This window comes from Equus quagga, chromosome 1 (assembly GCF_021613505.1).
Source record: "Equus quagga isolate Etosha38 chromosome 1, UCLA_HA_Equagga_1.0, whole genome shotgun sequence".
NCBI classification, from domain to species: Eukaryota; Metazoa; Chordata; class Mammalia; order Perissodactyla; family Equidae; genus Equus; species Equus quagga.
This window is the reverse complement of record NC_060267.1, coordinates 970,699-986,134: the sequence shown is the minus strand read 5'-3', so window position 1 is coordinate 986,134 and position 15,436 is coordinate 970,699. Positions and strand designations below refer to the sequence as shown.

Sequence of the window (15,436 nt, the reverse complement as noted above, 5' to 3'; positions counted from 1 at the left end):
CCGGGCTCGGGGCTCGGGCGTCGCCGTCGGCCGCGGTCCTGCGCGGTCCCCTCGGCGGTGGCGGCGCCGCGGGCGGGGCGATGGCGAAGCTGCGCGTGGCCTACGAGTACACGGAGGCCGAGGACAAGAGCCTGCGGCTCGGCCTGTTCCTCATCGTCTCGGGCGTCGTGTCCCTCTTCATCTTCGGCTTCTGCTGGCTCGGGCCCGCGCTGCAGGGGCTGCGCGCCACGGCGGCCAACTGCACGGTGCTGTCGGTGCAGCAGCTGCGCGAGGAGTTCGAGTGCACCTTCACCTGCGGCTCCGCCTGCAGCGGCACCGCGCACTACCCGTGCGTGCAGGTGTTCGTGCGCGGCCCCGAGGCCAGCTCCCGGGCGCTGCTGCACCCCGACGAGCGCCAGCTGCTCGCCAACCCCAAGGTAGGGCTCCGGCCGCGGGCTGGGCGGGCGGCGGACCCCGGGCTGCGGGCTCCCGACCCGGGGGCGCCCCGGGCCGGAGGCGGGACGCGGGCTCGGAACCGGCCGGCAGGGGTGTTTGCGCGCGGGCGCGAGCGCCTGGGCTCCGCGTGCGCCCCTGACCTGCCGCCCTCGGGTTCGGAGGGTCCGGCGCCGGCAGGACGCGCGGGAGAAGAGCAGGGAGCCTCGGGGACCGCCACCCGCACCCCCACCCCCACCTCTGCCCCCCGCCCGCGCCCGGAACGCTCCCGGGAGCCGCGGGGTCTCCAGCCCGTGGGATGGGTGGCGGCTCTGCCTTTTGCCGAGACAGGCGTTCTGACTTACGACGAGAAGCGGATTTGTGGAATCGAACGCGAGATTCCGAGAAGGGCCATTTTGCGGGGTCAGAGGGCTCCTGGCGTTCACGAAGGGATGCTCAAAATGGTCCACAGGGCGCCTGGCGACTGCGTGTCCGGGGACAGTCGGGAGCCACCTGCAGAACCGTGAAAATGACTGAAAATAGAAAACCCTCCGTGAAGTGGACCGAATATTCCTTCCCCAGCAACTTTTTTTGTTCTCACAGCAAAACACAAAAAACCTGGTTAGGACCCGAGGGACGGAGGGCAGAGCGAGGGAGACGCAGAAAACTGCTCCCAGCGGAGGAAAAACTTATAAAAAGCCGTGTCCTCAGCCTGTGGACTAATTGAGCTCGGGGTCACCTGGTTCTGCGAGAGGGGTTTTCGTCTTTTTCTTCTCTTGGTCTGCTTTGCTATCTTTGTGGCTTAGCTATCACAGCAAAGGTGTGTATCTTCTTTAAGTTTCTGACATTTCCTTCTTTGTGGGGTCTGTGCTTGAAGATCGAGCAGGAAACAGTAGGAAAGGGAGTGACTCTTGTGTATATGGGAAAACTTCCCGTTAAACGCGATGAGATGTAAGCATACCAACCCCACAGCAAAATGCCAAATTAATATTTTAAAAGTATTTAAGCAAACTTACCATTTCTCTGCAGTAACACTCCTGGTCTTATCTCCTAAACAGTAAATTCTTAAATTTGGGAAACTAAAGAAAAGGAATTCTTTTTTAAAAACATGACTCCTCTTAAAAAAGAGGCTCCTGCTGACAAATGAATATTCATTTACCTTGAAAATGAAGATAATATATAAGCAGTAAATATAGGAATACGGAATTTAGATAGAGTATAATGTTCAAAGTCTTGAGAAGCAATAATGTCTCAAAGATAAATGTTGTAAGTTAATCTGCTTAATGCTCAGGAATTTCAAAAGAAATCTCAGGGTTTTAGAAACATCACTTTTTCTTTTTTTAGAGTTAAACCATTAGTATAAAAGAAAGGTGCCAAGCAGTAATAGTGATTTAGAGATTACATGGTGGTTCGTCGTTCAGAAGGCGTTGTTGGTGTTGGCGCACATTGCTGATTGGTTGAGACGGGGGTTCAGGCGCCAGTAAATTACATACACATATATCAGTAAATGGCTGGTGTCTAATCAAGACATTGAGAAGCTAGAATTTGCTACTAAAAGGCTGCTTTGCAATTTCCAGGCAATTTTGAAGGATCTGGCAGAAAAAGTACATTGGGATCCTTGAGACATAGATTTTTCAATCATTGGAGGCAGCCATAGTGCTCTCTGTGATACTATGATTTTCTCTCCCTCTTTTTGTTGCAAATAATCTGTTTTCTTCCAGTGCCAGTTTGGATCCTGGCAACAATTGTTTTGAAGAAGTAGCTGAACGAAATAGCATTTTAAAAAGTAAAGTGTTCAAGAAACGACAGAACTGGAGAAAGATGTATTTATGTTCCAGAAAATGATGAACAATATCCCAGTCGATGTAGTCAAGGGTTCCTCAGCCAAAACAGTATATATCTCTTTATCCAAATTACGATTGCGTTGTAGCATTTATAGAACATAAGTTGGTTCTTTTGCAGTCACCTTTCTACTTTTGGGCAATTAAATGCTCAACTTGGAAATTCTTGTAAGCAATTAGTGATGGAAAAATTGAATGTGTCCAGAACACTGTGCCAGAGTCCAGCACATCAGGAGACGGTCCACAGTGTCCTTGCAGTTACGCAAGACCCGCTGCCCGGGCTGTCACGGCTCGGTCCCCGAGCGCTTTCCTCTGCCTCCCTGGCCTCTTTGCTGAGCCTCCGTGACCCCCTGTTCCCTCTGTAGACATCTGGGTTCCCCACAGTGTCGCGGATGCCAGTCACCTTCAGCCTCCTCTTCATGACCCTCTACGCCAAGGAACCACTTAGAAATCACTTCTTAGAACAGGGACGCCCCCTCCCCTGAGCTTGCTGTGTTCATGGCAGTGAAAGGCAGGGAAGGGGCAGAACCCCAGACGACAAAGAAGCGAGTGTGGATAAACTTGACCTTTGACTAATAATTTCTGTAAAATATCTTTGAGTCCGATTCAACTTATTTATGTTTCGAATCGTATCCTCATTGTCTCAAGCAGTCACTGTGTCCGGTTGGTAATAGAGAGTCCAAGGTAACTAGGGGTCCACGGGGCCATGATCTGCTCTGTGAATTAACCAAAGTGAAACCTAAGTTTGGGGTCGGCTTCCTCCACTCCTGTACACATCACTGCATTGCTTCTTTGTGACCGTCAGTGTGTGTGCTAAGAGCTTTGGTTCCTAACTGTGGCTGCACGTTGGAGTCATGGGAAGAACTTTAAAAGGAATTCTGATGCCTGGGTCCAGCCCTCAGAGATTCCGACTTGGTCTTGGGTGGGTCCTGGGCATTGGTGTTTTTTAAAAAGTTCTGCAAGTGATTCTAATGTGTAGACACAGTCAGAAACCACTAGCTTAGAAAATGTGCTCATCTATTGTGCAAGAAAAGTAAAATAAAAACCAGAGGGATTCATCGTGATTAATATTTGTGTTTTTAGGGTAAAAGTTGTTACAATGCTACTGAATATAGGGAGCTGGTATAAAGGAAAGACTCAAGGAAATTCTGAAGCAGAAGAAGAGAATGATTTAAATTGGTTTAGTGTAAATGAAATGAATGTGTGCAGTTCCGGACATTTGCTTCTGCATCAGTATATACATTGGGTGGTAAAGAAAAGATGAATTTTTAAACCGGCCCCTTGTATGTGCAACAAGAGAGAGTGGGTGGCTGGAGGCCATGTGCTTTGTTTTTGTTTTGAGTTCTTTTCTTTCTCTGACATGAAAAACCTGGAAACAAAGGATGAGAGTCTGTTTCTAAGAAACCAGTCCTGTGAAAGCGAGAGAAATGCGTTGAAGAGTGGAAACGGGTGGAGGGTGAAGAGGCTTCAGGCTGTGAGTGTCCCCTGAAGCTGGACGCGCCTGGCGACAGGCAGTGTGGCTCAGGCCGCCTCTCTGTGTCCTTCACGCCCCACACGCTCCCCGTGCAGACCGTGTGGGCTGCTGGGGTCAATTTCTCAGCTCCATCTTTGACTCGGATATTCAACGTGACGTCCTTTGTGCTCTGGGGACATCTGTCATTATCAAAACTAAGTAATCAAAGACTCCCCTGAATTATGACAACTTCTCTGCAATCTTTATTTCTCTGTGAAAAAGTGGCTTACTGACGTTTTTCCTCTGGGGCTCATATTAAATAACTTTTGATAAATACATAAGGTCCAATTCTGCAAATACTTCTTCAGCATCTGTTATGATCAAAGACCTGGGCGGGAAACCGGAGGACGTAGAAGACGAGTTCACTCACTTAACGGACATTCATTAAATGCCTCGTTGGCCACGCGTGCTTCCAGGCTCTGAGACTAGAATAGAGATCAAAACACAGTCCCTGCCCTCGTGATGTTTCCATTTTGGTGGCGCGTGACAGATGAGAAATAGATTCACCATGTCATGTCACGGCCTGAGAGGTGTGTAAAGAAAATTCAAGCGAGCGTAAGGTATAGACAGTGATGCAAGAGATGGAGGGTGGCTCTCTTGCATAAGATGGTCAGGGAAGGTGGCTCCGATAAAGTGACAGTTGCACAGAGACCCAAAGAATGTGGCGGAACGAGCAGAGGCCTAAAGGACATAGAGGAATGAATCATGTGGCTCTCCGGAGAGAGTGTCCCACAGGTGAGGGGACAGCAAGTGCAAAGGCCCTGGGGCAAGTGACTGCCAGGCTGTGCGAGGAGCAGTGAGGATGACTAGGAGTGGAGGCGTGACGCATTGGGGAAGAGCTTCCTGGAGAGTGAGACTTGGCCGTGAGCTTTTGAGAATTAATAGAATTTTCGCCTTGGGAAGAAAGGTGGGGAGGAATGCAGAGAACATCAAGGAAAAGAAAATGCCGGAGCAAAGCTGAGGAGCTGGGAGAACGGCGCGTGTCGGGGGGTCAGTGGAGAGACTGGTGTGGCTGGAGCACGGGCACAGGGAGCGGGGTCTTGGGGTGAGGCGGGATAGGAGCTTGGGGTCGGTGAGGGGCTTGGTGGACAGTGGGGAGCGTGGCGGGAGGAACACTGCCCCCACGTCCAAGGTGTCCACCTCCTCGTCCCCAGAGCCTGTGCCTGTCTCGTTACGCAGCAAAGGGGAGTTGGGGTTACGGGTGGGGTTAAGGTGGCACATAGCTGGCATTGAAATACGAGATTGTCCTGGTACCCAGTGTGATCACAGGGTCCTGAAATGTGGAAGGGGAGGCCGGAGGGAGCTGGTCAAGGAAGGCTGGACCAGCCGCTGCTTTCAGTCCAGAAGCTGCCACGAGCCCGGGAACACGTGCAGCCCGGTTTCCCAAGGCGTCTGGAAAAGGCAAGAAAATGGATTCTGCCTTAGAGTCTCCAGGAAAGAAAGCAGCTGGTGTCTGGGTTTTGGCTCAGTGAGGCCTGATCCACAATGTGGAGACTTAAATTCGTGTTGTGTTAAGCCTCGAAGTTTGTGTTACAGGAGCAATGGGAAACTCATGCAGACGCCAAGGAAGGCTTTTGAGTAGGTGACTGATGTGATTAGATATTTGAAGCCTTGGTCAGACGTGTTAATAATCCACCTGAATTGCAGCTGCATGGAAGCAACCCATATGCAGGCCACTAGGGTCTTCCTGTCCAAGGTTACTGACCGCCACCCAGCGCTGCCCTCCATTTGTGGGCGTCCTTAATGAAGATCTCAATTATTTGTGAGATCCCTGAAATTATGTGTCTAAAACCCTAATCAGAAACTATTTCCTTTTACCAAAGAGATTGGTGATGTTACAATCTATTTTAGTTACATGGGAAAAAATGCATTTATTTTATCACAAACTTGCTTCAGATTTATAAAGCTTTTTATAAGTTGTTGTCACATTTTGTTTATTTAAAACGTGTTTGGCACTCACTTATGAATGAAGATGTCAAATTTTGTTTACTTGCGGTTTAATTTTTTTTCAGTTTTTAGCAGAGTTTCATATTCAGATGAGTTCGTAGATAAACAGTACACTTATATTACAATTACCAGAATTACTCACAGTAAAATATTGAACAGAAAGGTTTTGATGTTCCGTGTGTTTTTAACTATCCCTCATGCTATGCCGTAAGTGTTCTCTAGGACACTGTCAGTTTTCAAAATGTGTGTTTTTGAGTTGTAGAAATATCCTCTTCTTTTAAAATAACTAGTGTTGTAAACTGAAAACCACATGTTTATTAAATTATTTAATTTTGCGACCATTTTTGTAAATAAACTGATTCAAATAAATTTATTTCATGTACACTCATGCACTGCAGAACAATGATTGAGTCAGTGATGGACAGTAGATACTATGGTGGTCCCATGAGATTAGGACCACAGAGCCTGGGTGTGTAGTAGGCTATAGCATCTAGGGTTGTGAAGGCCACTCTGTGACGTTTTCACAATGATGGAATCGCCTCATGGTGCCTTTCTCAGAATGCATCCCCTTTGTTGACAACACAGGACTGTATTTGACTGTGGAATAGCAGTATCCAGCTGATGGGGTCCCTGGAAGTCTCCGTATCCTGAGCACAAGTGAAGGAATGTCTGTTCTTCAGTTTCTTCTGTACCATTCATCTAACTGATGCAGGAGACCAAACGGACTATGAAACCTTCTCCAATGCCCAGTTTGCTGGTTATAATCCAACTGTATCGGAGTATATATTGGTGTTGTATCTCATTAGAGGAAATTAAATCCTAGAAAACTAAATCCTAAATCCTAGAAGTTTAATCCGATTTTTCTTTTGTAATAAATATATTTATTTATCATTATCAGGACAACTTTATTTTAAAACAGTTCTAAGGAATGGGAAACCAGGCAATAATACTACTTAGTGAAAGCTAAATCCTCGATCTGATTTTACTTACCTTCTGTTTTCTCTATTTCAAGGATAAAGATGGCGACAAAATTTATCCTCATCTCCCCAAAACCAGCTTCTATTCTGGAATCTTTTGCTTCTATAAATGTCATTCTCTGGTATTAATACTTTTTAAAATTTTCACTGCCACTGTCCTAGTCAAGACTGTTATCATGTGCTTTTCTCATTACAGTGTCTCTTCCCTGGTCTCCTTATATCTACTCCGTTTCTTCCTCCAAACCAGTGCTTCTCAAAGTGTGGTCAGGGGACCAGCAGCAGCAGCATCATATGTGCACTTGTCAGAAATGCACATTCTCAAGTCCCATCCTAGAGCCACTGAATCAGAAACTCCACCCCAATGTCTGATTTAGCAGTTCTGTGTTGGAGTTCAAGAATTTGTACAGTAAAAAGGTGCACAACTACCAAGCTGATAGATGGGGAAATGAAATAACATAGGCAAATAGCCCAAAAGAAGGTGGGAAAAGAGAGAAAAAGGGATGTAGACAGGTGGAACAAATAAAAAATAATGAGATAGTAAATTTAAACCCAAATTTATAGGTAATTATATTAAATGTAAATGGACTAACTCTTCTGTTTAAAAGACAGAGATTAGAGACTAGAAAAAAGCAAACAAACCAAAATATATGCTGTTTTCAAGAGTCGCATACAAAATACAAGGACACAGAAAGGTTGAAAGTTAAAAAATGGGAAAATATACACCATACAAATATCAACCAAAACGAACAAAGAAAGAAAGAAAAGCTGGAGTGTCTGTATTATATGAAACAGTAGACTTTGAGGCACAAATGTGTTCCTAGATAAAAAGGGACATTTCATAATTATAAGAGAGTTAATTCAACAGACCTCAAATACATAACCAGACAAAAGTAATATTTATACATATCTAGCAGATTTCAATAACAAGTTTACCAACTGAGCCAACTGACATGTATAAAACAGTGTGTCCAGTAGCAGCAGGGTGCACATTATTTCAAGGGCCCATGTAACATTTTCAAAAACCTATGTTCTGGGTCATAAAGCCAGCCTCAACGAACTTTGAAGGAGTAGAATAATTAAGATTACATCCTCAGTAAGATTAAACTAGAAGTTAAATGTTACTGAAAGACAAAGATGTGGGAAATTCATCAGGGGAAAAAATGACCATTATGAATAAATGGTGCTTGAACAGTTAGCTCTACATAAGAAGGAAATAAAATTTGATACATACTTTACACTTGTAGCAACAAATTCTAAATGGAATAAAACCTAAATGCGAAAAGAAAACTATAACACTTTTAGGAGATGGTGTAGGAAAATATCTTTATGACATAAGCTTAAGAAATATTTTCTTGGGGCCAGTCCGGTGGCAGAGTGGTTAAGTTCACATGTTCCACTTTGGTGGCCCGGGGTTCACCTGTTCAGATCCCTGTGTGGACCTACACACGGCTTATCAAGCCATGCTGTGGCAGGCGTCCCACATATAAAGTAGAGGAAGATGGGCACAGATGTTAGCTCAGGGCCAGTCTTCCTCAGCAAAAAGAGGAGGATTGGTGGCAGATGTTGGCTCAGGGCTAATCTTCCTCAAAAAAAAAAAAAAGATTTTCTTACATGAGGCTTAAAGAACAAATCATAAGAGGGAAAGATTGATACATTTGAGCATGATAAAATAATTTCTGTGTGACTAAAATTATTGTAAATAAAGGGAAAGTGTAAGCCACAGACTAGTAGAAGATAATGACAAAACCAGTAATCAGCAAAGGTTTATCCAGAGTTTATGAAAATGTCTACAAATCCTTAAGAAAATGACATATTTGGGGCTAGCCCAGTGGCATAGTGGTTAAGTTCACACGCTCTGCTTTGGCAGCCTGGGGTCTGCAGGTTCAGATCCTGGGTGCAGACATACACACCACTCATCAAGCCAAACTGTGGTGGCATTCCACATACAAAATAGAGGAGGATTGGCACAGATGTTAGCTCAGTGACAATCTTCCACAAGCAAAAGGAGGAAGATTGGCTACAGATGTTAACTCAGGGACAATCTTCCTCACCAAAAAAAAAAGACATATGACATAATGGGAAAATGAGCAAAGGACATATACAAACAATCCATAAAAGAACTACAGGTGGTCAGTAAATGTGAAAAAATGCTCAATTCTGATAATCTCAGAGAAATTCAAATGACAACAATAATGGAATACCATTTCACACCCATCAGATTTGCAAAACTTAGTATGTTTCATATGTCCAAGTGTTGGTAAGGATTCAAGAAAATGATAAATTTTAGTTGTTGCTGGAAAGTTGGTTCAACCACTAAGAAAAAGAATCAGACATACTAAGTGCAGCTGAAGCTGTGAGTGGCTGACGACCCAACAATGTCATTTCAAGGTGTTTACCCTAAAAAACTCTAACACATGTCCAAGGAAACATATATGAGCATTTTCATTGCAGAACTGTTTGTAGGAGTGAAGGGTAAAAACAACCTAATTGAATTAATTAGGATATTGGATGGAATACTTTAACAGGAGCTGCATGACAGTGACCTAAACAAAGCAGGTGCTAGTGTTCCTCTTATGTAAGTGTTGGAGCTGGTAGGCAGTGTGTGGATCTGTGCCATTCTGACGTGGAAGACCATCCAAAGGCTCAGGTTCCTACTGTCTTGTTGCTCTCCCATCCCTTAGCGTGTTCTTCCTAACTTGATCATGTTTGTGTTTTAGGCAGTAGAAAAGGGCAAAGAGAAAACAGAGGGCAGGCAGCTTCCCTTTCCAGAAAATTGAGATATAATTCACATATTGTACTATTTTTCCTTTTAATATGTACAATTTTTAGAGTTTTCACAAAGTTTTACAACCATCATCACTGTCTAATTCCAGAATATTTTCATCACTCCCAAAATAAATCGCATACACATTAGTACTCATTCCCCTAAGTTGGTCATGATATATAATCCTTTGTACATGTTCCTAGGTTTGGTTTGCTACCATTTTGTTGAGGATTTTTGCATCTCTAATTTCATAAGGTATATCGGTCAGTAGTTTTCTCGTGATGTTTTTGTCTGATTTCGTTATCATGGTAATAGAATGAGTTGGAAAGTGTTTCCTCTTCTATTTTTTGGAAGAGTTTGTGATTATACACCATGATCAAGACAGGGTTTGTTCCAGGAATGCAAGCTTGGTTCAACATGCTAAAATCAATCAATGTAATACACCATATTAATAGAATAAAGGACAAAAATCCTGTGATTATCTCAGTATATGCGGAAAAAAACATTTAACAAAATCCTGTCATGATTTTAAAAAGTGAATAAACTAGGAGTAGAAGGGCTTTTTCCACCTGATAAAGGGCATCTGTGAAAAACCTGCAGCTAATATTATACTTAATGGTGAAAGACAGAGTTTTTTCTCCCTAAGATCGGGAGCAAGACGAGATGTCCTCTCTTGCCACCCGTTTGACCTTGCACTGGAGGTTCCAGCCAGGGCAACGAGGCAAGAAGACACATGAAAGACAGGCAGATTGGAAAGAAGGAAAGAAAGCTCTCTCTATTCACAAGTCACCTGATCTTGTGTATAGAAACTCCAAAAGAATTCACCAAAAAATCCCTCAAAACAAAAAAACCCCCACAAACCCAGCTATTAGACCTAATAAACAATTTCAGCAAGGTTGCAGGATATAAGATTAATATGCAAAAATCACTTGTATTGTTATCCACTAGTAATGAACAATCCAAAAAATGATGTTAAGAAGACAATTCTATTTACAATAGCATCAAAATAGTAAAATCTGGGGCTGGCCTGTGGCCGAGCAGCTAAGTTCATGTGCTCCACTTCGGCGGCCCAGGGTTTCGCAGGTTTGGATCCTGGGTGCAGACACGGCACCACTCATCAGGCCATGCTGAGGCAGCGTCCCACATGCCACAACTAGAAGGACTCACAACTAAAATATATACAACTATGTACTGGGGAGCTTTGGGGAGAAGAAGAAGAAAAATAAAATAAAATCTAAAAAAAAATAAAATCCTTACGAATATATTTCACAAATTTAACAAGAGTATAAGACATGTCCCCTGAAAACTACAAAAACTATTGAAAGACATTAAAGACCTAAATAAATGGAAAGATATCTTATTTATGGATTGGAGGACAATGTTGTAAAGATGGCAACACTTCCCTACAGATTTATTATAATCCCTATCAAAAACTCAGCTGGATTTTTTTTTTTGCAGAAACTGACAAGTTGATCCTAAAATTCATATGGGAGTGCAAGGGACCCAGGATGGCCAAAACAATCTTGAAAAAGGAGAATTAAAGATGAAAGTCTCACACTTTCCAATTTTAAAACTTACTGGAAAGATCCAGTGATCGAGACTGTGTGGTAGTGGCATACACATAGACATTCCCTTCCATGGAATAGAATTGGGAGTTCAGAAATAAACGCAGACATTTATGGGTAATTGATTTTTGACAAGGGCGTCAAGAGCATTCAACAGGGAAAGAACGGTCTTTTCAACCAATGGTGCTGGAACAAGTGTGTATCCACATGCGAAAGAATGAAGTTGGGCTCCTACCTCACACCATACACAAAAATTAGCTCAAAATGGATCAGAAACCTAGATGTACGAGCTAAAAGTATAAAGCTCTTAGAAGAAAACAAAGGTATAAATCTTTGTCACTGTGAATTAGGCAGTTTCTTCATTAGCACATGAAAAGCACCAGCAACCAAAGGAAAATAGATAGTTGGACTTAATCACAATTGAAAACTTGTGCCTGGAAGGACACTGTCAAGAGAGTGAAAGACCACCACAGAATGAGAGAGAACCTTTACAAATCATATATCGATGAGTCAAATATCCAGAATATATAAAGAACTTTCACAAGTGAACAACAACAGAAAGGCAAATAGCCCAATTGAAAAATAGGCAAAAGATGTGAATAGATATTTTCCCAAAGAAGGGATACAAATGGCCAATAAGCACATGAAAATATGTTCAACATGGTTAGTCCTTGGAGAAATGTAAATCAAAACCACAATAAGATACTACTTCCAACCCGCTAGAAAGGCTATTATAACAAAGGCAGTAGCAAGTGTTGCTGAGTGGATGGGAAAATTGGAACCCTCATGCATTGCTGGTAAGAAGGTAACAGATGCAGCCACTTTGGAAAATAGTTGACTCTTCTTCAAAAAGTTAACCACAGTTGCCATACAGCCCAGCAATTCCATCCCTTGGTATATACCCAAGAGAAACGTCAACACAAGTCCACACAAAAACCTGTACAGGACTATTCGTAGCAGCATTATTCATAATAGCCAAAAAGTGGACACAGCTCAAATGTCCTTCGACTGACGAGTGGATAAGATGGATAAACAAAATGTGCCGTATCCACGTGAGGAATATTATTTGACTAGAAGAAGGGAAGAAGTGTTGATACATGCTAACATGAAAATGTGCCAAATGTCAGAAGTCAGCCACAAGAGACCACATGTTACATGACTCCATTTACATGAACGGTCTAGATTGGGGAAGTCTGTGCGAGGATTGGGAAGGATGGCTGAAGGGCCCAGGGGGTCTTCCTTGGAGATGAAAACATTCTAAAACTGATTGTGCTGGTGGCTGCACAGTTCTGTGAATCCACTAACAGCCATTGACTTGTAAGCTTTAAATGGGTGGGTTACATGGCATGTGAATTAAATTTCAGTAAAGCTGTTGCCAGGAAAAAATGTTTATGGTAGATTTTCTTTGCAGGTTTTGGCATTTCAGATAACTTCTAAAGAGTTGTCTTATTCAGTAAATAATTAAAACCTCCCTATTATTTGGAAAATGTATATTTAAAAAAATTAATTTTCCAAATAAAGTTTATTTTGAAAATACTCAAAAATTATTTGGAAACAAATTTAATAAAAATAAAATATAAATTTAATTAAAATAAAATCGCAATTTTGACAATAACAATTTTAATGTACAAAAATAAACTATGAAAGTAGTATATAAAATCTAGGTAAATATTTACATAATTTGGAGAAGTCAACAGAGCCTTTCTAAGAATGAGACCAGGGACAGAACTCATAAAGGAAATATACTGACTTATTTAGTGACGTAATAAAGAAAAACTTACCTACACTTAAAAAAAATTAAAATTGACAGAAAAATGACAAACTTGGGCGAATATTTGCACTACAGTAGAGAAGAGATTCAAAGCTTGACATTTGAAGAGGTCTTAGCAATAAATGACTATTCCTTAGTAGAACACTAGGCGGGCTAAGGGACGTCCAGATGGCCAGCAAAACGTTATTTCTCGGTGTGTCTGGGAGGGTGTTTCTGGAAGAGATTAGCATCTTTTTTTTAAACTTTGTATTTAAAAATCATTATACATACTTGTAACTTGTGGTTACAAGTTATATGAAAAATCAAGAATTAATATGTGAAATGTATATTAATTATTTTTTTAAGTTTTATAAGATTTTATTTTTTAAATTAATTTATTTTGTATTGCGGTAACATGAGTATATAACATCATATAAATGTCGGGCGTTCATCATTATATTTCGATTCCTGTGTAGATTACATCATGTTCTCCACCCAAAGACTAATTACCACCCATCACCACACACATGTGCCCACTTACCCCTTTCACCCTCCTACCCTCTTGCCCTCTGGGAACCAACCATCCAATCTCTGTTGCTATGTGTTTGCTTGTCATTGTTTTTATCTTCTATTTATGAGTGAGATCATACGGTATTTGACTTTCTCCCTCTGATTTATGTCACTTAACATAATACCTTCAAGATCCATCCATGTTGTCACAAATGGCTGGATTTCATCATTTCTTATGGCTGAGTAATATTCCATTGTGTATATGTACCACATCTTCTTTATCCATTTGTCCCTTGATGGGCACCTAGGTTGCTTCCAAGTCTTGGCTATTGTGGATAATGCTGCAGTGAACATAGGGGTGCGTGTATCTTTATGCATTCATCATGTTTTCATGTTCTTTGGATAAATATCCAGCAGTGGAATAGCTGGATCGTATGGTAGTTCTATTTTTAATTTTTTGAGGAATCTCTGTACTGTTTTCCATAGTGGCTGCACCAGTTTGCACTCTCACCATTAGTGTATGGAATTTCCCTTTTCTCCACATCCTCTCCAACACTTGTTATTTCTTGTCTTGTTAGTTATAGCCATTCTAACAGGTGTGAGGTGATATCTCATTGTAGTTTTGATTTGCATTTCCCTGATATTTAGTGATGTTGAACATCTTTTCATGTGCCTGTTGTCCCTCTGTATATCTTCTTTGGAGAAATGGTGGTTCAGATCTTTTGCTCATTTTTTAATTGGGTTGTTAGTTTTTTTTGGTGTTGAGATGTATGAGTTCTTCATATATTTTGGATATTAACCCCTTATCAAATATATGGTTTGCAAATATCTTCCCCCAATTGTTAGATCATCTTTTCATTTTATTGATGGTTTCCTTTGCTGTGTAGAAGCTTTTTAGTTTGGTGTAGTCCCATTTGTTTATTTTTTCTGTTGTTTCCCTTGCCGAGTCAGACGTGGTACTTAAAAATATGCTGCTGAGAATGATGTCAAAGAGCATACTGCTTATGTTTTCTTCTAGAAGTTTCATGTCTCCAGGTCTTACCTTCAAGTCTTTAATTCATGTTGAGTTATTTTTTGCGTATGGTGTAAGACAATGGTCTACTTTCGTTCTTTTGCATGTGGCTGTCCAGTCTTCCCAACACCATTTATTGAAGAGACTTTCCTTTGTCCATTGTATGTTTTTGGCTCCTTTGTCGAAGATTAGCTGTCCGTAGATGTGTCGGTTTATTTCTGGGCTCCAATTCTGTTCTGTGTGTCTGTTTTCGTGCTAGGAATAAACTTAACCAAAGAGGTGAAAGACCTTTGCACTGAAAACTATAAAACATTGTTGAAAGAAACTGAAGAAGACACAAAGAAATGGAAAGATATTCCATGCTCTTGGATTGGAAGAATAAAATGTCCATACTTCCTAAAGCAATCTACAGATTCAATGCAATCCTGATCAAAGTTCCAATGACATTTTTCACAGAAATGGCACAAAGAATCCTAAAATTTATATGGAGATTAGCATTTGAATCGGTGGACTCAGTAAAGAAGATTCCTCTTCACCAGTGTGGGTGGGTGTCATCCAATCCGTTGAGGGCCTGAATAGAACAATGAGGCGGAAGAAGGTGAATTTACTCTGTGCTGGAGCTGGGACACGGCGTCGGCGCCCCTGGTTCTCGGGCCTTTGGACTCGGACTGAGTTACAGCACCCACGTCCCTGGATCTTCGTCTTGCAGATGGCAGACTGTGGGACTTCTCAGCTTCCGTTATGGTGTGAGCCAGTTCCTCATAATAAATCTCTTTCCGTGTGTCTACATATGTCCTATTAGCTGTGTTTCCCTGGAGAACCCTGACTACTAGGGAGGAGCATCAACAGGCAGTTCAGTGAAGAATTGCAACTACCCAGACACGTGAAAATATGTGTAATCTCACGAATATTCAGGGAAACTACCACTGTCAGTGTTTCCAGCTCAATTCTATGAAAACAGATAACTTTAATCCTATCTTAAACTATGCCAGAGCACCCAAAAAGAAGGAAAACTTCCAGATTTTTTTTATAATTTTAGGATTACATTGCAATGAAAACCTATGATAACAAACACATACAGGTGAAAATTATAGGACAGCCTCACTTCAGAATCCTAACGTAAAATCCTAAATGAGTTATCTCACT

General features: G+C 41.9%; 1 protein-coding gene across 1 annotated transcript in view; it reads left to right on the top strand.

Annotated features, from left to right (window-relative positions):
• The first annotated feature begins 9 nt into the window (after positions 1 to 9).
• Positions 10 to 15,436, top strand: part of KCNMB4 (potassium calcium-activated channel subfamily M regulatory beta subunit 4) — a 55,407-nt gene continuing 39,980 nt past the window's right edge. The window contains exon 1 of the mRNA XM_046642412.1: positions 10 to 416. Coding sequence (XP_046498368.1) covers positions 81 to 416 — 336 coding nt within the window. The 5' untranslated portion in view covers positions 10 to 80. The remainder of the gene's footprint in view (positions 417 to 15,436) is intronic.